Genomic DNA, 25,196 nt, shown 5'->3' with positions numbered 1-25,196 from the left:
CTCATTTCAATTTTTTATTAAAATACTTTTTTGTTAATAGGGACAACCAAAGGAAAAAATACATAATTTTATATGTCATAGATCATGTAAAATACAATAAACATAAACTCTTGGGAAAGAATAGATTTTAAACATCTTCAATGAAGATTTCATTAAAAACAAACTTTAAATATGTGGCTTTTTACATTTACCTCATTTTCCAGAAGCCTTGGTTTCTTTTCTCTATTGTGATGCTATTCTATTAATAAAGTTATTCAAATATCCTAACATTTTATCAATTTTGCTTTCTGAAACTTCAGAAATCATATTTCTAAATGAATGACTCTTTTATAGCATCTATGTATCTCACTGCACTTGGATTATCATTTGGTTTGGTACTACTGTCGTGAGCACAGTCTTAGTAGTAATTAGATGTTATGGAGGGGCAGAAAAGCACAGACATGTCTTACGAAAGGACAGAAACTTTTATATATGACTTTTAGAACACCTACTGGTTTAAGATTTAATTTTTTTGGATCAAGTTATAAAAAAGGTACCAAAATGACTTTTGATTTTTTTTTAAACCAGAGCTTCAATATAGAAGTGAATTGTGCTTAGAATGATAATAGATGGTATAGAGCTATCAGTTTCCCAAACGCTATACTTTTAATTTGGAAAACTATTGTTCAAAACCTGAAATACATTACAGAACTGGAAATGGAATTGTTTAGGTGAATGCCTTCTTTTAACTCCTTCATAAGTCAAAAAGTTAAGTAAATTTGAATGTAAAACTTACCATTACATTTAGGGATAATTTCTATTGGGAGAAATAGTGATAAGAAAAATCAGTTAAAACACAACATGGTTCAAGAAATTATTCTTCCAATAAGTGATATTATATTTTAGAGTTTAATAATGAAAACCAAAAAAGGAAGATAAATGCAGTTAAAAAAAAGCTTGCTGACATATTTATGGAAAATTAAGCATGTTGTCAATAAACACAAAAGCATTCCTCTATTCCTTAGTATAAGTGACTCTGAAAAACAGTAAAGTGGAAATGAAGCAGCTGGCTGCAGATTTCTTTAAAATTTTCTCCCTTAAGTTCAAGAAAAACTTCGGTTTTATAGTTATTAGTGAAGAAAGGGAGCTAATGTTTGTTTTCAAGGCACTTGTAAACAGAGGCATTCTAGGTAAAAGAAGACATCCCAAAGTTTTCTCATCTGAAAAATACATCCATGAGCTAAATTTCAACTTTTTAAAAGGCTAAAGTACCTTGAGTGTTCATTAGAGTTATCTGAAAGACAGAAAAGGTATCAAGTCTTCATATTTTATGAAAATTAATCATAATATCACATATGATCTTGTAACTACTGTTCAGATAATGAATACAAAAAGCATTATCTATTTTTATATACTAAAATATTTAGATATACAAAGAGGTATTCCTAGAAAGTTATTTATAATTCAAATATATACTATGTGAGAAATTAATAATTTTGTAAAGCTAAGAGTCTCTGAACATAAACATGTACATTTCAGTTTCACCCTTGAAGATCAAGATTTTATTACCAAGAAGGGCACATACTATTTAAGCTTATCTTCATTGACACAATGTTCTGTAGTGTATTTAGAGTTAATGTCATCTTGAACAGAATTACCTGGGGGTTGGGGGGGGGCAGGCAGCAGTTCATAATCTTAACCTCCTAGTGTGTGATTTCCTATGTTTAAGGAGAACACTTGATTCAGATACAAACCTAAAGGAAAGGTTACAAAATAACAAAATAATGAATGTAAATAGTTTTAAGTTTGTTTCTATTAGAATCCAGGCATTTTCAACCCTCCCCATTCATACCTGGATTCTCTGCTCTGTCCCCTCCGACCACCTGTCCACTGGAGGATGTGGCACTAAGCCTGAGCGGGCTCATTCCCCTGTCCAGCAAGCACAGCACTGCCATCTCCATACAAGGGGTGCTGTGTTCCTGGAGTCCAGGTGGCAGTGGTTTCCCATTCCTGGAGCTCTTTATGCTGGTACCTTAAGTCAGAGAAAGCTCTCCCTTCCTGTTTACTGAGCCGTTCTCTTCACAAAGCCTCAGGTATGACAGGCAATTCTTGTAAAGATGCTTCATATGACCCACACCAGCACTCTGGGCCTGGGTTGGAGGAGGAGAGACTCTCCCTACAGCTTTGTCATATGTGGAGTGCAGGACTGAGCCAGAACCAGAGAGTTCTACATTGTAAAATACCATTTTATGGTGATCTTTTGGTGAGATCTCAGAATGATCTATATGAATATCTACCCTACGCACAGAACGGGTAAATAATACCAGGCACAGTGGAAAATGGCAAACAACTCTAAAAACTCAGTGTCCTAGGAGTGGTACAATGAAGAAATCATAACTCATTAACATGCTCTAAACCTTTGACACAAGAGGCTTCTGGAATGTGGCAGAAAACGACAAGAGGCTTTGTGTTAGAAGCCTCTCCTCTCTGCAGGCATTCTCTGTGTACTTGCTCCTCACATGACCAAGGCTGTAGGTGTTTAGAAGAAAGGGCTCCCGCCAGCAGCAGGCAGGAAGAGCAGTCAGAATTGGAAGTCAGCACAATCTTCGATTTGTCAGACTTTAAAAGTAACTCGGTCCAAACTCTTTACATTTTCTCAACCTGCTGCATTTGGATGCAACCAGTAGACATCACTGAATAGCTTTCCCTATCATACCTCTGACGAAACTGCTTCTGTCTGTACATCTTCTCCTTCCTTAAAACATGCAGTTCATACATTTGACAGTTTTGCTACCATAGTCGATACACTCTGGACCAATGCACTCGCAGCAGGCATTGTGGAACCAGCGATACTTGGAAGCACCCATGGACTCACAGGATATTTTACACTGATGTATGGACATGCAGTCATCAAAGTAAACCACAGTACACATGTGTTCTGAAAAACCAAAGATTAAGTAAGGTTTCAGAGCAATAAGCAGGAAAAGCAGGAAATGCTTTAACACCTAGCTGAACACTACTAACAAGTTATTTATCTAAGCTCTCTTGCTGTGAGCCTGCCCAGGACGGTGGGTGAGGTGTGGGGAAAAGAACACATCTGTTAATCACATCGAGAAGGGAGTCTCCTGCTCCAGCTCAGACACAGAGGGCTTCCTTTATCGCTTCCTCAAATTTCACTTTGACCTGGAAGGAGATCACTGGGCACCTCCAATAAGGAGAGGATCCTCCAGCTAAAACAAGTTTGGGAAATACTGTTCTAAATTTATACTGAAAATTTACAATAAAATAAACTTAAGAAATTCAAAGGATGCAGTGTGGTTAGCAATGTGGCACAACTCAGCATTGGTTATTAGAAATTACCCTGGTTGGTGTCTCTAGTAATTAGCTTCGTGCTTATTATTAGTTCATAAATTTGAATAATCTTTGAGAAAAACTTACGAATTATTTAACATCTAGCATGTTGATTATCTGTATTCTAATGATGGGAAAGTGGTAGTAAGACATTCGTGCATTTCTGAAGTTTCCCAAGACCCAGAATTTGTCTTATAAAGCACTTTAACCTGAGGGGAATCGCGGATTCTTACTCTTTATTAACAACACCTGATCTGCTTTTACTGTTGAGGGCTGAAGTTCATACTACTTCAGATAGGTAGGCTTGTAATGGAGGGCACAACAAGAAAGGCAAACAAAAAAGCACAAATTACACTGCTTGTGCATAACGCATCTCAAATTTTAAGAAACAACTGTAATACTCAAACCTGTCTTATCCTTCCACAGTGGACCTGTGTGGAGAGTTGTATTTGGAAACATCACAGACTTTATGAAAGTTACATCCCTCTTACATTCCAAAGTTCAGGTATGACTTTGCTCACTAAGACATGTTCCTAAACACGCTTCTCTGAATCTTACACGTAACTCTCTCATTCAGTTTCCCTGCTGACCAACAACACTCACTTGCAGAGCAGTGGCTGGGCTCAGGCTACCCCCAGAAATCAGGTGTCTGTAATACCAGCTGGCTCATTATGAAACTGAGCTGATGGCCTGGCATCATTCATGACATCAATGTTATTACAGGAACCTGGGCTCCTAGGACGCTCTGGATGTTACCCGATGATGAACAGCTCTGCATAAGGTAAGCAACCCTGCTGCTGTCTCATGAAAATAACAACGAAAGCCTAATGCAAATAAAATTAGAACCAGGTTATCTATTTTTCAGTGTAGCCTTTATCACTGAGAGTCTGAAGGAGTTGTGAGAACAACTCCTTGTTTACTCAGGGATGGAGTTATTAAAGTCCATAACTTACTTAAGACTATACATACTCAAAACCAAAAAGCTGCTCTAAAAGGTTAAAACAGGCTTCACAGACCACACAGAAAGCAAGGCGGGCAAGAGAGAAAAAGTCGACTTTGGCAGTTACCTTTGTCACTAGAATATGGAGCGTGGACGTTGTTACTGGGAACAGACACGTTCTGGTGGTGGGGTTGGTTCACGGTTTCTAAAAATGAAACCAGGTTCTCATGATGTGAGAGCTCTTCTGCAACAGGGAAGGAGACGATGTTCCAGTTCAGCTGGGTGTCTCCTTCTGTGAGCGCTCGGAAGAGGGAAGGGATGGGCTCGTGAAGCTCCTCCACTGTGCTCTTCGAAGTTGGTGGCGTGTCACTATAGTTTCGAGGATTACACATACCTGGCGGTGTGGGTAGGGAGATGGGAAGGAAGGCAAAGAGAATAAAATTTCTTTTTCTCACTGATTGAAATGTCGTTGAGATATTATTAGGTAGTAACTTGAAACCCAAGCTGCAAAATAGTAGTCAGGTGCCTTCTAACATTGTACACAGACCCTTTCTTAGCTTTTTGGCTAAGAGGGCTAGAGGCAATGACACCCTAGTAACATTGAGTACACCAAGGGCCCAGATCTTGTGTTCTAAATACCTATACTTGGCTAAGAGGAACAAAGCTCCTTGGGGAAAAGAGTGACTCCAGGGGTGAGTTAGGGAATGTTCAAAATGACCCTGGGACACCTTTCTGTGCCAGAAAGTAAGGAAGTGATTAATGAATGATGGACATGCCAAAAGACACAAGAGGCAACCTGAAAAGGCTCCCATTGACCAAACTGACAATTTTAACATTAAAATAAATACTGAAAATAATGGATTACCACTCTATGAATAAAATAGGGATCTATGAGTCCTTATAAATAAATGAATTTAAAAATGGAAGAGAAGGGAAAGTTCTTCCTTTTAGTCTTCCAGTCTATAGGAAATATAGAGGACAGAGCAACAAGTTAAATAACCACAAGAAGCTCTCAGTCAGACCCAGAAGGTGGCACATCTTCCACCAGAACTCTCTAGTGCCTTCATCAAGTCAATGGAATTTTAAAAGGTGATGAGGGGACGTGGAACTTTTTTAGAATAAAAGAAACTAAAGAAACCTAACAATCACATACACTAAGTGGGCTCTGATGGATCTTGCTTTGACTAAAACAACAGTAAACAGCCCTTAGGCAACTTGGGCAGCCTGAGCAGGGCTGGGGGTCCGACACGGAGAAGTGCTGGTAAACATGCTGCTGTGGCACCGATACCATGTTACGTCAGGAAGCTCGCTCTTTCTTCAGATGAATAACTAAAGCAGTTTGAAGGTACAGTAAAACTATGTATTTACTTTCTAACAGTCCAAGCAAACAAGGCGGGGACAGACACACAGACAGATGATGGGGGAGCAGGCGTGGCTGATGGCACTGGGGACCATTAAACAGCAGTTCACTGTGCTCTCTATTTCTGTGTATATTTGGAAAAGTAAAAACAAAACAAACATACACATACCCAAAACAAAGCCTGTGGGTAGAGATCCAGGATTAAACACCATAGCATCTGAGGAGCACGTTGAACAGCAAAGATGAAATAAGCTATGGCAGTTCCTCTTAGGAGAAAATCAGAAAAGAGGAACAGATGCTCTTACACAAGGAGCTGGAGGAGAAAGCTTGCCAGACAAAGTGCATGGTTCAAGTCCACAGTAGGAGACGGGACAGGAAGCCTGTCTGCCCTCTAATTTGGGGCCCCTCAGAAGTCTGGACCCCACCCACAGAAAGTATGGGACGTGTTTCCACTTAGAAGGGAGGTGCAGCCATAGGTCTGCAAAGGACACCAAGGGAGCCCAACTTGGAGGAGAGCTGCCTACAAGGAGGAGACCACTGCCGCACAAAAAGAACTGGAATATCTAAACCTTATGCTAGAAACAGCAGCTGAAGTTAAAATGAGAGTTGAAGTTATGTAATGAATTAACTCAAAGTTGAAAACCAGTCATTAAATCCTTAAAGGTAAATACTATTTTGGAGGGGGCAACTAGCTAAGAAGCACACTAGTTACTTCTAAAATTGTAGAGATATGAACACGTATAACTAATCTTTCTCAGTGGAAGAACTCTTCCTAGAAAAGCCTAATGGCACTATTGTGTGACGGTTAAAAGACACACTCTCTCTCACACACACACAACCTCTTTCTCTCACACACACACACTCTCACACACACACACACTCTCTCTCACTCACACAGTATTTTAGGTAATGATAAAAGTACATTCGTGTATATGGCCTCCATGTTTATGATAAATGCTTTTACATGTTTGCTGCTGCTGCTGCTGCTGCTAAGTCGCTTCAGTCGTGTCCGACTCTGTGTGACCCCATAGACGGCAGCCCACCAGGCTCTCCTGTCCCTGGGATTCTCCAGGTAAGAAACACTGGAGTGGGTTGCCATGTCCTTCTCCAATGCATGAAAGTGAAAAGTGAAAGTGAAGTCGCTCAGTCGTGTCTGACTCTTAGCGACCCCATGAACTGCAGCCCACCAGGCTCCTCCATCCGTGGGATTTTCTAGGCGAGAGTACTGGAGTCGGGTGCTATTGCCTTCTCCATGTTTATCAGGGGTTGATACCACTGTCTCTTTTTTGCTTTCATTACACATACTAAATTAACCTATATTTAATGCTCTAAAACAATTCAAACTTCTTTTATTTCAGTTAACATCAAACACACACACACAAAACTACACCCATCAAAGGCAGAGAATAAACTGTCCATTTTGGGAGGACAATGCAGTAAGAACTCATTTATTTGACAGTCACAAAAACACTGGCATGCCTTCTGTGCACCAGACACTGTACCAGGGACTATCTTAGATTCTGAGATATAGGGGCAGGAGAAGGCACATTGGCTGCAGCTGTCTCAACTCAGTACAGCGCAAAAGAGAACAAGACACTGAAACATTAACTCCTATTTGGGAGTCCAAGAGCTGAATGTCACCGCTACAGTCTCCCTCAGGCCCATGTCACCATGGAACTCTGGGAAGATTCAGGAGCAGAAGACCTATTTTATCTATAAAACAAGAACTGCAAGCCCCCTTACAAGGACAATCAGAAGAGGGCGCTTGGAAATTAAAAATGAAAGCCAGTGGAATTCCCTGGCAATTCAGTGGTTAGGACTCTCCACTTCCACTGCAGGGGCCACAGGTTTGATCCCTGATCAGGGAAGTAAGATCCTGTATGCCGCACAGTGTAGCCAAAAGAAAAGCCAACAAACAACTCTGCTCTCTGCCAAGACTGACCCACCCCCACCCCTGGCCCCCAGGCACCTATTCCTGACCTATCTCATTTAAAATAATAAATAAATTTTAAAAGTAAAATAAAATTTGCATGACTTAAAAAAATATATATGTATAAACAGTATGGATTGGAAGAATCAATATAGTGAAAATGAGTATACTACCCAAAGCAATTTATAGATTCAATGCAATCCCTATCAAGCTACCAACAGTATTCTTCACAGAGCTAGAACAAATAATTTCACAATTTGTATGGAAATACAAAAAACCTCGAATAGCCAAAGCGATCTTGAGAAAGAAGAATGGAACTGAAGGAATCAACCTACCTGACTTCAGGCTCTACTACAAAGCCACAGTCATCAAGACAGTATGGTACTGGCACAAAGACAGAAATATAGATCAATGGAACAAAATAGAAAGCCCAGAGATAAATCCACGCACATATGGACACCTTATCTTTGACAAAGGAGGCAAGAATATACAATGGATTAAAGACAATCTCTTTAACAAGTGGTGCTGGGAAATCTGGTCAACCACTTGTAAAAGAATGAAACTAGAACACTTTCTAACACCATACACAAAAATAAACTCAAAATGGATTAAAGATCTCAACGTAAGACCAGAAACTATAAAACTCCTAGAGGAGAACATAGGCAAAACACTCTCTGACATACATCACAGCAGGATCCTCTATGACCCACCTCCCAGAATATTGGAAATAAAAGCAAAAATAAACAAATGGGACCTAATTAACCTTAAAAGCTTCTGCACATCAAAGGAAACTATTAGCAAGGTGAAAAGACAGCCTTCAGGATGGGAGAAAATAATAGCAAATGAAGCAACGGACAAACAACTAATCTCAAAAATATACAAGCAACTCCTACAGCTCAACTCCAGAAAAATAAATGACCCAATCAAAAAATGGGCCAAAGAACTAAATAGACATTTCTCCAAAGAAGACATACAGATGGCTAACAAACACATGAAAAGATGCTCAACATCACTCATTATCAGAGAAATGCAAATCAAAACCACTATGAGATACCATTTCACACCAGTCAGAATGGCTGCGATCCAAAAGTCTACAAATAATAAATGCTGGAGAGGGTGTGGAGAAAAGGGAACCCTCTTACACTGTTGGTGGGAATACAAACTAGTACAGCCACTACGGAGAACAGTGTGGAGATTCCTTAAAAAACTGGAAATAGAACTGCCTTATGATCCAGCAATCCCACAGCTGGGCATACACACTGAGGAAACCAGAAGGGAAAGAGACACGTGTACCCCAATGTTCATCGCAGCACTGTTTATAATAGCCAGGACATGGAAGCAACTAGATGTCCATCAGCAGATGAATGGATAAGAAAGCTATGTTACATATACACAATGGAGTATTACTCAGCCATTAAAAAGAATACATTTGAATCAGTTCTAATGAGGTGGATGAAACTGGAGCCTATTATACAGAGTGAAGTAAGCCAGAAGGAAAAACACCAATACAGTATACTAACGCATATATATGGAATTTAGAAAGATGGTAACAATAACCCGGTGCACGAGACAGCAAAAGAGACACTGATGTATAGATCAGTCTTATGGACTCTGTGGGAGAGGGAGAGGGTGGGAAGATTTGGGAGAATGACATTGAAACATGAAAAATATCATATAAGAAACGAGTTGCCAGTCCAGGTTCGATGCACGATACTGGATGCTTGGGGCTAGTGCACTGGGACGACCCAGAGGGATGGTATGGGGAGGGAGGAGGGAGGAGGGTTCAGGATGGGGAACACATGTATACCTGTGATGGATTCATTTTGATATTTGGCAAAACTAATACAATTATGTAAAGTTTAAAAATAAAATAAAATAAAAAAAAAATAAAGGATAAAAAAAAAAATCTTCCACTTGTTCCTCCACTCTTATTTCACAAGAATTTCTTCCCACACCTTTTCTATAAAAATACAAACACATATATATGTAAATACTATTCGATACAAGCAAATGCAATGCTGTTCTATACACCTACAATATCTTATACATACCCTAGTCTATGCACATAAAATACTATTTAAAGTCTCTTAAAGTCAAGGATTCTGTGATAGGAAATATTAAGAAACGTAACATCAACTTACCAACACAGTCACAGCACTCATCCCAGAGGGTCCCAAGACACAGCATGCACTCCTTACAGCAGGAGCAGTTTCCTTCTCCAGGGCGGCACTGGCAGAGCTCCTAGAAATGAAGCAGACTTTCAGACTTAAAATTCCAAATAACTACATTTAAAACTGCTACTTTTTTGCAGCAAAAAAGCACTCCATAATAACTGCATTTATAGTCATTTACTCTTGGCACATTAGTTTAATTTAACATCATTAACTATTTGTAGGAAATAAATATCTACAAAGTAGATATTTAGACTTGGAATTAGATTCAAGTACTACTTAGATCTCAGGAGATTTAGATTTTCTTTTGGACACATTCAATGAATGCATTTTGGATCCTTTTATCTTATTTTGAAACAAAATAAAGAGATTTTACTTCATAACCTATAACTTCATCTCCCATATGAACGCAACACACTCAGTACAAGAACAGAATCCACTTTCCAGCTATTAGATTCACTGTCAAATGCATGGCCAGTTGACTTGTAGTGGGAGCTGTGGCTCCTCAATATGTAAAGTGTAAATTAACAGCATCTTTTAACAGCTATTTTCATTGATCTAAGCGTGCCTGGCGTGGCTGACTGTTTACAAAATGGGCAGCAATCCTTCCCCTCCCCATGTCACCCTCTTTGCAGCTCCTCTGATCAAGAGACAAGGGTCTATTTCCAGACCTCTTGAATGGAAGTCATCTTGAAACTTGCCCTGATCAACAGAATTTGGTGGAAGTGATTTAGTGTCAGTTCTGAGTGTGGGCCTGAATAGACCTGGGATGTTTCCTCTCCTTCTCTTAGAATTTTGCCCAGCTGCCATGTGAAGCCCCAGAGAGGGCCACATGGACAAGTCAGTCCATCCGAAGCCACCCCTGCTCAGCCATCCTCCAATCAACCAGCAGCTGACAAGAGCCACAAGAATAAGCCCAGAAAACCTACTCGGCTGATAAAGGCCCAAGCTGCTGATCCACAGAAAGAAAAGCAAAATAAATGGTTATTGTTTCAAGTCACAAAGCTTTGGGATGGTTTGCTACTGCAGGAAACTAATTAACGCAGCTTGCTTTGTACATGAAGCTTCAAGGTAATTCCTTTAGCCTCTCCTCTACCCCTCCTCTGGAGAAGGCAATGGCAACCCACTCCAGTACTCTTGCCTGGAGAATCCCAGGGACGGCGGAGCCTGGTGGGCTGCCATCTATGGGGTCACACAGAGTCGGACACAACTGAAGAGACTTAGCAGCAGCAGCAGCTACCCCTCCTCTGGCCACTAGAGTCACTGCTAAACAAACCCAACCTAAGGGAAACTCCGTGAACACATGGCTTACTTGGCTTTCTCCAGTTGGTGACATTATATATATATATATATATATAAAATATACATATATAAACATAGCACAGTATTCATCCCTATTAATCTTACTATGTTTCTAGACCATTAGAGTCAGTCCATCATTCTTATATGACATAGTTTTTTGCAAGATGATATTTCCAGTTTTGGTGAGAGGTAACTGACATACATCACTCACTGTAATTAACACTGACACACATTAAACTCTCACATTTAAGGTGTACAGCATGATGGTTTGATTTACATTTATTGTGAAATGATCCCTGCAGTAGGTTTAGCTAACATCCATCATTTCATATAGATAAAATGAAAAAAAAAAAAAAGATTTCTCCTTATGATGAAAACTCTCAGGATCTACTCACTCAACAGCTTTCCTGTATGTCATATTGCAGCAGTAACTACAGTCGCCATGTGGGACATTACAGCCCTAAGACTTACTTACAACTGCAAGTTGGTACCTTTTGATCTTCCTCCAATTTCCCCTCCCAATGAACCCACTTCTGGTAACCACAAATATGACCTCATTTTCTATGAGTTTGTTGGGGTTTTTTTGCACTTATTTCACTTAGCACAATGCCTTTAAGGTCCATCCATGTTGTTGCAAATGGTAGGATTTCCTCATTTTTTATGGCTGCATAATATTCCACATCTGTGTGTGTGTGTGTGTGTGTGTGTGTGTGTGTATGCATATATATGTATACAAATATATGCAAATACACACACACACCACAACTTGTTTATCCATTTATTCATCAGTGGAAACTGAGGTTGTTTCCCTATCTTGGCAGTTGTATGTAACGCTGCTATGAACATGGGGGTGCAGATACCTCTTGGAGTTGGGTTTTTGCTTCCTTCAAATATATCCCCAGATGTGGAACTGGTAGACCATGTGATGTGCGATGGTTCTACTTTTAATTTTTTGAGGAACCTTCAAAATGTTCTCAACAGTGGCTACACCAATTTACATTCCCATCAACAGTGCACAAAGTTCCCTTTTCTTCTGAAATTCTTCACCCCTTTCACAGCTTGTCCATGTTCCAGTACCAGCTTCAGAAAGATTATTATCTTCTACATCACTTTTACTTCAAAGTCACCATCTTAACTAGAGAGCCGGTTGTGCTGAGATGTGGGATTTCTATGTGGACTGGCTGTTTACTAGTTCACTAAACTGCCCGTGACCAACCCTGAGCACCACTCTGTAGGCTGAATGTAGGATCCCAACCAAACTGGATGTCCACAGAGCTGGAAAGAAAGTCTGCCCTATTGCCTCCGCTTTTATCCCGCCACTGCCTCCCCCAGAATTCCTAAGTGGGTTTTATGTAACATAAACAGGCACCGTGGTAAGAGTTTTATACGCATTATGTTAAAGCTCATAAAGCCCTTATCAAGTTATTATTTATCTCTATTTTAATATAATGTTATGAATTTGTACATCATTCAATTAGTAAGTGGCTGAGATCTGACCCCGGTTCTGGATCGCTATTCCTGCTTTTAAAACATAAAGCTTATTAATATAAATAATAATATAAAGCTTCTCATTAATTTAGCATTTCAGTAATTATAGTTATTACTTTCTTAGAACAAACCCATAATTAAACAGCTAACCCTTCAGGTTGCTTAATCAAAGGCACTATTACATCTTTCACCCTCAGTACTTGAATATAACGACAAGTGCTAGTGCCCAAGTTTAATCATTGTTTGTAAAGGTAAAATAAGCATCATTGGCATGAGCTGCAAAACCAGTGAGTTGGGATTTAATACCTAATTCTGTTTTTGCTTCAGCCAGTTAAAGATCACATCACTGCCTCCCTGGTCTGCAAGTCTCAGGGAAAGTGTGGGTGCTGCTCCTGGTGCAGATGAAAGGCTGGAGGGGGCGGGTCAGCAACCCAACCCAAGGCTCCAGTGTCCTTCTTCTGCCTCAGGGCTGCTCCAGCCCCAAGGCCTCCGCGAGCCAGAGCCAGGGGACATGCATCTCCACCTCTGTGCAAAATACCACAGCAGAGGTTCTTGGTACATGGCGATCACACCGTTCCATACATTTACAGTGGAAAAAACTGAAACCTTATACTAAATAGAAAACAGAAATTTATACGTTTCAGCTATCCGACATTGACCAGCACGAGTATTTAGAGATAATTTGGAAATCTGCTTCAAAAGCCTCTATGAAATGAAAACATGGCAGGATGAAAAGTTGTGGGACAAGTCTAATTTAAAATGTATTTTTACTATGTTAGTATCAGTGAAAATCTTGAATATTCCAAAGAATTTCAATTTTTTCATGCCAAAAGACAGATTTCATATGATTATTTAATCTTTAGTGGAAAATCTTATTCTCTGTATGACTAAGGTGCTGGTGAGATCTTAATCCTCTATGCAAAATAAACTGGGGGCATTATTCATCCAAGACTAAGCCAAGACTTACAGTTTCATTTTATAAACTCTTTATGAAAGAGTTCATTTTATAAACTTCCATACTTCCAGGTCAGAAATGGAAACTGGTCACTTGAGGGAAATTTTTATTTATATTCTGATGTAAATTCGCTGGAAGGTATCTCCACTCCTGAACTGTTGCCAAAATCTGAGAGATTTGTTAGCACCATTGTTAAAACAGGGAAATATCATCACTGGAAACAGCATTAGAGTCTAGTGGACAGCCAACGACTTGGATTTACAGGGTCTGGATTCAAGTCCTAGCCCGCAAAAAGCAGCATGTCACACCAAGTCTCAGTTTCTCAGATGCTCTGTGATCCAGCAGTCCCACTCCTAGGTATTTACATGAGAGAAATGAAAACATACATCCACACAAAGACCTATCCATGAAAGTAAGTAACTTCATTCATCACCACCCCAAACTAGAAACAATCCATGTCAATCAGCGAGTGAACGGATGAAGAAATCACACAACAGAACGTCACTCAGCAAGACCAAGAAAGGACTCCCTGACACACACACAGCTGCACGGTCAATCTCAGAAGCACTCTGCTAACTGAAAGAAGCCAATAGGCACAAAAGGGAACACACTGTACGATCCTGTTAGCAGACATTCTGGAAAAGGTGAAATTACAGGAACAAAAATCATCCAGCGGTGGGAAGGTACTGAGGATGGGGAGGAGGTTAGTCTCGACTCCCTGGGCAAGAAGGGACTTTTAAGGGTGATGAAGACATTTCCTATCTCAACTGCTGTAGTGGTTACATGAGCATATGTGACCAATCTTACCCCCCAAAAGCTTTGGGAGACTAAGGAATATCTCATCTCATCTTTGAAGGACCAGTATAGTACACTGAGGCCCATAAATTTATTAAACAAATCTGACCTGAAAAGTATAAAGCATTATATAAACATAAACTGGTATTAAAAAAAGTAATGCAGAAGATAGTTCTGAAAATACATTTCTCTATTTTAATTTCAAACTAAATTCCTCTAACATATATTTTTTAAAAAACAAAGAAACATAAAACAATGCTGGTGAAAAATGCAGAATGTGAAAGTTGTATTGATATACAACAACCTTTATTCTATATTTAAGGGTTAAAAATCACCTAAACATAGAATAAAAAGGACTGTATCAAATATTAAGAGTAGTCAGTATTTAGATTCTAAACAGGACTATAAATTGCTTTCTTTCCTTTTTCTTCTTCTGTGTGTTTTGTGGCGTCCCTTTGAGAACACAATATTTTTATCAAGGCAAATAAATTTAAATTTAAGTAGTAGGACTTAAGATAGTTTAATTGCATACAGTACAAAAAAAAAAAAGACACTCAAAAACATAAGCTAAGGTCCTTAAATATTAAACTAAACAAACCGTAACTATTTGTAATATCATGACCTAAAACCCCCAGGAATGTAAGAACAAAGGTAATTATGAAAATGAACACTGTGGGAACATCAGTAACCAACAAGGCATCAGCCTGTACCTGTGGTGACACAATTTTCACAACCCTTACTTAGGTCAAATGAGTGTTTAAAAACCAAATATAAACAACACATCTTCAAATAATTAACCTTTATTCGAAAGAATAAACATAATTATAATTATGTTAGTTACAACAAATCTGTTTTGACATACGAATACTCTTTGAGGAGGACATCAGACAGACTTTCAAACTTGGGACAGAAATATCTAACCCAAATCTTATCAACATGTTTAAATTCTAATTGGCAAACTTTTGCCTTGAAAATAATATAAACTTAAGTGAAATACTACTAACATTACGAAAACAGAATTTATCCTTTTGGTTAAATAGATCAACATACAAGTTCATGTATATACATGAACTACCAAAATATATTAAATTACACCCATTTCTTACATAAACCTCATAACAAAACTTTAATCCTACTTCAAAAGTACCCCAAAGCATTTCTTTAAAATCATCCAGATGAGGTGAAATGGGAGGAGGTGGAGCAGTGCTGACCACTGCTGAAGCTAAGTGATGGATGAATGGGGAGTTATTTTACTATTCTCCCTATGAACATTACATTTAAAAACTTCCAAGTGTCCTGATAAAATCCTCATCTTTGGGGTGTTTTTTTTTTCGGCCCCACCATGCAGCATGTAGGAAAGCATGAAGTCTTAACCACTGGACTGCCAGGGAAGTCCCCTGCAACTTTGCTTTGAAGGGAAACAATGACTTATTCTTCCCTTAAATTACATTAGGTCTGACTTATTATTTCTGGATATTAATTTCAAAGATTTTCAGGAGGTGTTCCCTGAAGCAAAACAGGACAAAAATAAGTCAGAGTCACAACCTTTAAAGACAGAGAAGTAGGAAAAAAAGAGGGAAAACATAGTAATGTTCATAAAAGGAAAGAAAAAACACTGCATATTATACACCAAATATTACTAGTCTAGTAATAAAGCAAGATAACTGCAGGAAAAAACTAACATGGAATTTAATTAGCACTGGTTAAGGCACAAGGGAGAGGAAGTTAATTTTTTAGTTTACTGTAATTAAGAAAACCCTGAAGATACCTGAACTATTTACAATTTTAACTTGAAATACATTTAAAAAAGCTAGAATTATTAGTGAGAAACTACTTTGAAATTTTAACTTATTTCAGATAATCTAAGATTTATTGAGTAGTTAAATCACTTTTTAGAATTAAAAAAAACCAGACTGTTGATTTAGTTCATAAAAGTGCAAAATAAATATTCAGACAACTGGCAAAGTGCTAAAAGAATGCATCAGTGATCTCTGAACCCAAGTTTGAATACTTCATGAAATATAATGTTTATATCATCCTAAATATGACCATAAATATTAGCTAAAAATACAAGTCAATAAGGGGTTTTTCAGTTCTTAAAACAAAAAGGGTCTGGAGATTTCAGTGGTAGAAGTATAATATTGATCCAAATTTTAAGTATTCTTTTCAAAGAGGCAGAAGAAAAAAACAGGAAAGATTTTGTTAAAAGCAAAATCTTGTATTACCATTTTTCCCCTAAAAGAGGACAGCTCAACCACCCATTATATGAACAAAGGAATACACCAAGATGACAATATTGCTTTCCTGATGTTAAAATTAGATTTCTTTCCTGTCAGCACAAAATAAATACTTACACAGGGACCACCCTTCTACGCAGCAACTTGTAGGAGGGGTAGGAATGACTGTGTTGGTAAAACACATTTATACAACTCTGAGCTTCCAGGAAAAATGTTTTATATTTAGTTATTTCATGAGTTGCCGAGGGCTCAAACATAAACAAATGTTCTAACTTATCCTCACAGTACATCATTTCAACACTACAGATGTTGTTCAAACCAAACCAAAAGAACAAAAAGCAAAGCTAAATGCCCTCTTAGGAAGGAAGTTTCTTCTACAGCATGGCCTTCCTTAAAGTTCTTATCTCCCATCTCTGTTTCTGTGCATGTTTTTCTGCAAGTTTAAGGAGAAAAGCTATCATTGCCATCTAAAATGTCAACGTGCCTTGATCTATGTTGAATGGAAATGTGGAATTTTAATAACTCAGTATGTGTGATGACAAACAAAGCCCCAGCAATTCCTCACCTTCTCAGGGCCATCAACCACTCTAAGAACCTCCTGAATGCTAGGGACTCTTCTTAGAAAACTGTACATATGCAAATTTGAATATAATTCTGGGGATTCCCTTTAAGAGAAGCATTTAAGAGGCCCAAAGACCCCAAGCTGACAATTCTTAACACGTGAAAGGTCAATAGCCAATCTATTCTTCAAGTGAAGAGAAGAGGAATAGAAGAGGGCATTAAAGTTCAAGTTTCTACCCGACCAGTCAGACTACCCTCCACACAAGGGCAAAAAAGACAAGAACCAGGTATCTACCAATCAACTACCACCCCAAACACAGCACAAACATCAGCCACTCAAAACAAACAAACCAAAAACTTCACCTCAGGAAAATGATCAGCCTCAGAGCAGATCCAGCATCGAGAACTTCTCTGACTCTCAAGCGATACCCTCCAGTCTATGTATGCCAGCCCTGCCACAAACAGTCTGGCCAATCAGGCTTTTACGCTTCATTCTTAACTATAAAAGAATCAAAGGAATATTGTACATTTGAGGAAAGCCACCTGCATGAAATAAATATACATTGAAAGAAAAAAATTATCTTGGAAGAAAAAGAAACCTAGGTAACAGAATGGGGTGGGGGAGGGGGAGAGACATATCTCCATCTCCATCAATAAAACTTCTAGTAATTCTCAGAGATATCTGAGAAAATGGCATATTCGATACAAGTAAAAGTGTTAATATGAAAAATTACCAAGCAGAAAATAAGTTATTGCTAAAATTTTAAAATTCAATTCAAAAGGTTTTAAGAAAATCCTCAATACTCAAGGCCTCTATCATTTTAACCTTACACACTCTGCCACTACGTACTACCAAGGGCAATCTCCACTATTCCAGAAAAGGAGTAGATGATTCCTGGCTCTGAAGGAACAGGAATCAGAAATGCTCACATGAGTGAACCATGTTTGTTTTTTTTTTTTAAAGAGTCCTACGTTCTTGTAATGAGTTTACCAGAATCACCATTTAATAGGAGAAGCTGCACCTGATTTTCCAGTTTTTACAAATTTTTTTTAACCTACGTTTGGAAGCATTTGTATTACAGATTTTTTAAATTAAATCACAAAACAAAAACTTTTAAGAGTGTTTATTGACAGTAACCAAAAGCTTTCTTCTTTAAATACTGCCTTACCAAGCAAGGTCTTTAAATAAAATCCAATTTTTAATTAGCTGAATAATGGAAATCATAGTCTTGGAGAGTCAAAAAATAATTTGAGATTTAAGTAGATTTCCACCTAAACATGAATATAGCAATTTTTATGAGACTGTTTCTAATAGTGAATAATGAAGCTACATTGAAACAATATGGGAAGTAGCACGGATTCCCCTATGACCACAGCATAAAGCTGGACTTCACGAGAAGACTACAAAATTTTCAGCCACCATTAAGCCAGTGTGTCAAATCAAAACTTCCAGGTATAAAACTATATGATATTAAAGAATTATTAATTTTTAAATTGCTGATAGCTGTGTTCAAGAGTTCTTATCTTTCAGAGATAGACATTAGAATTTGATAAAATAATGTCAGGGGTCTGCTTGACACTAACAGAGATGGGGACCCTAACAGTGCAGGGGAACAGAGATGAGGCAAGCGAAGCCCTGGGTTAACGACTGCTGTAACTGCTGATGGTTACTGTTGTTCATTATACTCTTCTCTCTTCTATTTAAAAACATCCAGAGTTAAAAAAAAAAAAAAAATTAACAACCAACCAACCAGCCTCTCTAGTTAAAAGTTTTGGTTTAAAATGCAAAGTGATGGTACGTGGAGTATGAGATGGTGGTAACCACACTCACAGAAAGGCCAGGCTTCCCAGAATGTTAACTTTTAATGAGCACCAAAACGTCACAGATCAGCACAGAATACCTCTCATCTACAAAACCCATGATCACTTCTAGTACATATGCACAAACGCTCTCGTATCAGGAGTACAGGCAAAAGTTGGTTGAGTCATACTTCATACAGAATTCACATATACATAGTTTCAGCAGTGCACTGAATTTCTTAGCCAACAGCTAGAACAGAGGCTAATTAATACAGACACAAGACTGCTGATGGTCTAACAGGATGGGAAAGGGAGAACAGCTATATAAGACATGAAGTTCACCACTAATTAACCCAACTTTATGGACAGTAATAATCAGTATGCGTATGGAAAGGCCATAGCCTTCGTGTTCAGACACAGGCCATGTTCCACAGTCACTTCTTAGCTCTATGAACTAAGTCAATCGCTTAACCCCACTTTTCTCTTCAGAAAGGCTTGCCTTGACGGCCGAGAGAGATCACTGTCAAGTATCTTGAAAGCAGATTCTCCCCACACTTGCGACCTTGAGAAACCCTGACCCCAAACCACCCAGCTCAGCTGCTCCTAGGTTCCCAACCCTCAGGAACTGTGTAAATAATAAATGTTTACTGCATTAAGCTACTCTGTTTGGGGTAACTTGTTACACAGAACAGACAATTAGTACATTATATTTAGAGAACAGTCTGTCTATGATTTGACTAGCTAAATTTTTTTTCCTAAATATAGTAAGTGAGCCTCTTTGCTATGTAAACTAGATTGTACAACAGAACCCTTTAATTCACCTGAATAGATAGCTCATCACCTTGTAACGGCCTGTTTACAAAGCTGGATATTATTTCCTGTACTGAACTCCTTGAGTCTGAGTTTGCTCGTGAAGTATGGGGGCAAAACCCCAGACTAGTGTAATGGTTCTTACACTGTATTACATAGACACTCTCTGTGTATTTGCATTCTATATCTGCTATACAATAAATTTTAATAGTAGTAAAAAGAGTATTCTTAGTCCTACCTGAATGAGGCATTTGCTCACATCACTGGCACAGAGTGCTTTGTTACAACTCAGTGACATAGGGACCCATGTCAGGAACACCAGAACGGTGAGAGTAAGCATAACAACAGAGGGTGACTTCATGATTCTTCAAAGACAATCAGTAACTCCCAGGAAGCTAAACAAACAAAAAAACAAACAAAAAACTTTAATTCAAAGGCAAGTACTAAGGTAAAAACAAATACAAAAATGCAAAACAAGTAAGTAAACCGAGACTCGTTGTTTGTGTTAGGACTTCTGAGTGATCATTTATAAAGATTATTCTCAACAAAAGATTACTTATACACTCAAAAAAAAGTTACAGTTTTATATAGTAACATCTTGTTAGCCATCTTCAAATGTATACAATTCTGAAATTCCTCAGACTACCCAGAAATGGTGACTGTGAAAGTTAAAGCAAATAAGTAGTTCTAATACTACACCGTTACTATTCAGCTTTAGTTTCAGGCCTACTATTCAACTTTAAGCCAGCCAAAAAACCCAAAAAACTATTAATATTGCATTATAAATTTTTAAAAACATTTAATGATATTTTAATTTCCACAATTAAAATAAAATTTAAAAATGCAAACTATTCTAGTGGTTACTTATTACTACCTCATTTTGTCTAACATAATTAGCTAGAATGAAGCAGCTCAACGGAAGGAGTGGGCAGTTGTTCCTGACATACTTTAGCGATTAACAAAGGGAAGAGTAAATTATTGACTGCATTAAGAACTCTGATTTATCAAAATGTGACGATATTCTTTTACTTCTTTACCTTAGCTATCAGAGATTCTTCAAAGTTACTGAAAAAGATGCTACAGTCCAAAACGAGAAAGACCAGCACAAATTCTGACGGTGGTAAAAACAACCAACACGGTCATTAAATTTTCAAAAAGGAGAAAATAAAACTTCCTAGGGTTTAAAACACACACTCAAAATGGAATCAATGAAATAAATAGGTGAGGTGAGACGGATAAAAGGTACATTTATGGGCCTTTCAGATCACTGTAAACCTTTTTCCTTAGTGTGAGGAAGAACAATAAAGCAAAACCACAGAAGGTAGAAAGAGAACCGGGGCTCTGTGCCCGGGCGGCTCGGTTTTGGACGAGAAAGCCCGGGGACGGGGCCAAGGCGGGGCCCCTCCAGGACCGTCGGACCCACCGCCCGCTGCACTGAATCCGGAGCCGCCGGCCCGTACTCGTGGCGGCCCAAGAAGGCGTAGGAAAATGGAAGCTTCCTGAACTAGTTATCAGCCCCAACCACTGAACAGGGGGTATTTCCCCACCTCACGGCTGTCCCCGCGCCCCTCCCCGAGCCGCCTCTAGCGGGCGTCCAGGTGAACGAGGCGTCGAGAGGCAGGTAGCCGGCTCCTTAGCCGGGAGCGGTTGCCTCCGGGGCCCCGGGAACAAAGCGCCGCGGCCCGGCTGGCGGCGCTGACAGCGGCCCCGGAGGCCCGCGATTGGAGCGACGCCCCGCGCCCGGCCCGTCTTGTCCCCCGCAGGCCGCCCAGGCCGCGCGGGCCCCGTCTCCTCCCGCCGCGCCGGCCCAGCCGCGGCCTCCAGACCCCGAGCAGCGCCCCCGCCCGCCTGCCCCCCGCCTCTCACCGTGCGCAGCGAGCTTGCCGGGTCCCAGTTCCCCACGGGTTGGCCGAGCGGGCGCGCCGTGGGCTGTGGAAGGAGGCAGGCCGCGCCTCCACGCCGTCCTCCGCGCGGCGCCCGCAAACCTCTGCACCGAAAGAGGCAGAGACCGGCCAGTCGCCGCCTCACCCCCGCACCCCGCTTCCCTCCGCCCCCTCGGCTCCCGCCTGGACAGCCGCCAGCTCCCGCCAGGAGGCGTCTCTCACTCCCCCCGCGCTCCTGTCAGTGCGCGGCCCGGCTCCGCCCCTCGACTAGGCCCCGCCCCCGCCCGCGGGCCCAGCGCGCCTGGGGTCCCGCCCCGCTAGGGCTCCGCCCACCAGAGGCCACACCCCCGACAGGGTACACGGGCCCGGCCCACGCGCTCTGTCCTTTCTCCCTCTTCCCTGTTAGCATCTCCGGCCCCTGCCCGGCAGCTTCTTCTTCCCACAGACACTGCTGTCGGGCTCTTCTTGCTCCAGGCTCGACTTGTCCTGGTCCCAGAGCTGGGACGTGATGTGCACGAGCTCCTCGAGTCCTCACGGCCATCCTGGGAGGGAGCTGGTCTCCGCCTGGTTATGGGGATGCCCAACTCATCGAGGCAACTCGCCGGTACCCAGTGCAGCTGACACCTGAGCCCAAGGTTGACGTCAGAGGGAGGATTTATAAAAACCGCAGGCTTCTGGGGTCTGCCCTCACCTACTGAATAAGGGTCTCCAAGAGTAGAGCCTTCAGAGCACTGGATGCTGCACCCTTGGAGGGCCCCTGGCCCTGTGCTCAGCCCTGGAAGAGGGCGGGGGGCCCCGTGGTGCTGGTCCAGAGGGTGCTTGGCCAGAGAAGAGTGAAACCGTTTGGTGTCGTTCGGGGGCTCTAAAGGGCTCCGGTACACAATCCTTTACCTCTCTTCACAGAAGGCATTCAGGGAAGAGGCAAAGTGATCAATAAGAAGTGTTTTATTAGACTAGGATGCTTGTAAGGCTTACAAAAGAGTGGGCAAAAGGGTGTCACATCCCTAGGCCATAGTTTTATAATCAAAGGAAAAGTGGGGAGAGGGAGAACTTCTTTGTCTTTCTTGAGTAGACATCATGCTTCCATCATCAGTTCCTCCTTCAGGCTGGGCAGGGGAGTTTTGTCAAGCTAGGTCCACAAATTACTTTTTTATGTGTGCAGAGAGCATGTCCGAGGGGTCATTAACTTACTGAGCTCATTGGGGAGGATGTGGGGCTCATTCCACCAGTGTTTTATTGCTTGGGGGTCATGTCCCATGCTTTTGTTGCATGGTTTTGTTGCTAAGCAGGCCTGCTTGGTTTTGTGGTTAAGCAAACCTGCTTTCTTGAGTAACCATTAAATTACAGGGGTCTCCCATATTTTTCTATTTACAATCCCCTAGTGGGATAGACTGGAGACAGCAATGGCAACCCACTCCAGTGCTCTTGCCTGGCAAATCCCATGGACGGAGGAGCCTGGTAGGCTGCAGTCCATGGGGTCGCTAGGAGTCGGACATGACTGAGTGACTTCACTTTCACTTTCATGCATTGGAGAAGGAAATGGCAACCCACTCCAGTGTTCTTGCCTGGAGAATCCCAGGGACGGGGAGCCTGGTGGGCTGCTGTCTATGGGGTCACACAGAGTCAGACATGACTGAAGCGACTTAGCAGCAGCAGCAGCAGCAGTGGGATAGACTACACCAAAGCTTTTGACTGTGTGGATCACAACAAATTGTGGAAAATTCTTCAACAGATGGGAAAACCAGACCACCTTACTTGCCTCCTAAGAAATCTGTATGTGGGTCAAGAAGCAACAGTTAGAACCAGACATAGAACAACAGACTGGTTCCAAACTGGGAAAGGAGAACATCAAGGTTGTATATTGTCACCCTGCTTATTTAACTTACATGCAGAGTACATCATGCAAAAAGCAGGGCTGGATGAAGCACAAGCTGGAATCAAGATTTCTGGGAGAAATATTAATAACCTCAGATATGCAGATAACACCACCCTTACAGCAGAAAGCGAAGAACAACTAAAGAGCCTCTTGATGAAAGTATAAGAGGAGAGTGAAAATGTTGGCTTAAAACACAACATTCAGAAAACCAAGATCATGGCATCCGGTCCCATCACTTCACGGCTAATAGATGGGGAAACAGTGGAAACAGTGACAGACTTTATTTTCTTGGGCTCCAAAATCACTGCAGATGGTGACTGTAGCCATGAAATTAAAAGACACTTGCTCCTGGGAAGAAAAGTTATGACCCACTTAGCATATTAAAACCAGAGACATTACTTTGCCAACAAAGGTCCATCTATTCAAATCTATGGTTTTTGCAGTAGTCATGTATGGATGTGAGAGTTGGACTATAAAGAAAGCTAAGTGCTGAAGAATTGATGCTTTTGAGCTGTGGTGTTGGAGAACTCTTGAGAGTCCCTTGGACTGCAAGGAGATCCAACCAGTCCATCCTAAAGAAAATCAGTCCTGAATATTCATTGGAAGGACTGATGCTGAAGCTGAAACTCTAATACTCTGGCCACCTGATTTGAAGAACTGACTGATTGGAAAAGACCCTGATGCTGGGAAAGATTGAAGGTGGGAGGAGAAGGGGATGACTGAAGATGAGATGGTTGGATGGCATCACCTACTCAATGAACATGAGTTTGAGTAAGCTCTAGGAGTTGATGATGGATAGGGAAACCTGGCGTGCTGCAGTCCATGGGGTCGCAAAGAGTCAGACACGATTGAGCAACTGAACTGAGTGGGATTAACTGGGCTTCCCGGTGCTCAGATGGTAAAGAATGTGCCTGCAATGAGGGAAATCTGGGTTCAATCCATGGGTTGGGAAGATCCCCTGGAGGAGGGCGTGGCAACCAACTCCAGTATTCTTGCCTGGAGAATCCTCATGGGCAGAGGAGCCTGGTGGGGTACAGTCCATGGGGTCACAAAAAGTCAGACACGACTGAGCAACTAAGCACAGTAGGATTAACTATTTAATCACCTACTCTGTCCCTATCAGACTGGCTAACGGGGTGGATTACATTATTGATATTAGTCCATTTTTATGCAGTCAGTAAGTAAGTATACATTTCAAAAACTATTCCTGAAAACTATCTGAAAGCAATAATTAAGTGTACACAAATTTAAGGATCTTATTCTTGGCATTACTTACTGGTTAAATGATTATGATACTCCAGTGCAAAGGGCTAAACCAGCTATGAAAAATAGTATTATAGATCAGAGGTTTACAAATTCTATATTCTCAGTACCCTTTTACACTCTTGAAAATTATTGAGTGCTCCAAAGTTATTTTACTTATGTGTGCTACATCTTTCAAAACTTTTGAAATTAAAACCAAGAAACTTCAGAAATTTCCTTATTTCACATATTATGTACTAAAAAAAATATAATGTGAGAGGAGAATGTAAAGGCAAATAAGGTATTAGAATTAAACTAAGGATAGTTCTGACCTCAGGAACTACCTGTCTTGGGACTCCAAGTCTTGGAATTCCCAGGATCTCTAGCTCATACTTGGAGAACTAGCACTGCAGATGAATACCATTGGCCCAGAAAGATATTCACGACATGTTAACATTTTACAGCAGTGCATGTATTTAAAATGACTAATATTTAAAACTGCATACAATTATTTTA

The 25,196-nt window shown here is 40.5% G+C and overlaps 1 protein-coding gene across 3 annotated transcripts; it reads right to left on the bottom strand.

Moving 5' to 3' along the window:
- On the bottom strand, positions 1-21,835 carry TWSG1 (twisted gastrulation BMP signaling modulator 1). 3 transcript variants are annotated; one of them, XM_027526021.1, is made up of 5 exons: positions 21,546-21,835; positions 19,918-20,074; positions 9,702-9,801; positions 4,398-4,664; positions 1-2,917 (listed from the first exon to the last, which is right to left on the bottom strand). In XM_027526021.1, exons 2-5 carry the CDS (start codon positions 20,038-20,040, stop codon positions 2,736-2,738), a joined length of 672 nt encoding a protein of 223 aa, XP_027381822.1. In that variant the 5' UTR covers positions 20,041-20,074; positions 21,546-21,835; the 3' UTR covers positions 1-2,735. The 3 variants fall into 3 exon arrangements, with proteins under 3 accessions (XP_027381822.1, XP_027381821.1, XP_027381820.1); XM_027526020.1 differs by lacking the exon at positions 21,546-21,835 and adding an exon at positions 21,227-21,525; XM_027526019.1 differs by lacking the exon at positions 21,546-21,835 and adding an exon at positions 20,717-20,796.
- Positions 21,836-25,196: the final 3,361 nt, after the last annotated feature.

This window comes from Bos indicus x Bos taurus, chromosome 24 (assembly GCF_003369695.1).
Source record: "Bos indicus x Bos taurus breed Angus x Brahman F1 hybrid chromosome 24, Bos_hybrid_MaternalHap_v2.0, whole genome shotgun sequence".
Taxonomy (NCBI): Eukaryota; Metazoa; Chordata; class Mammalia; order Artiodactyla; family Bovidae; genus Bos; species Bos indicus x Bos taurus.
The sequence above is the reverse complement of the archived record's forward strand: the minus strand, read 5'-3'. Positions and strand labels throughout refer to the sequence as shown.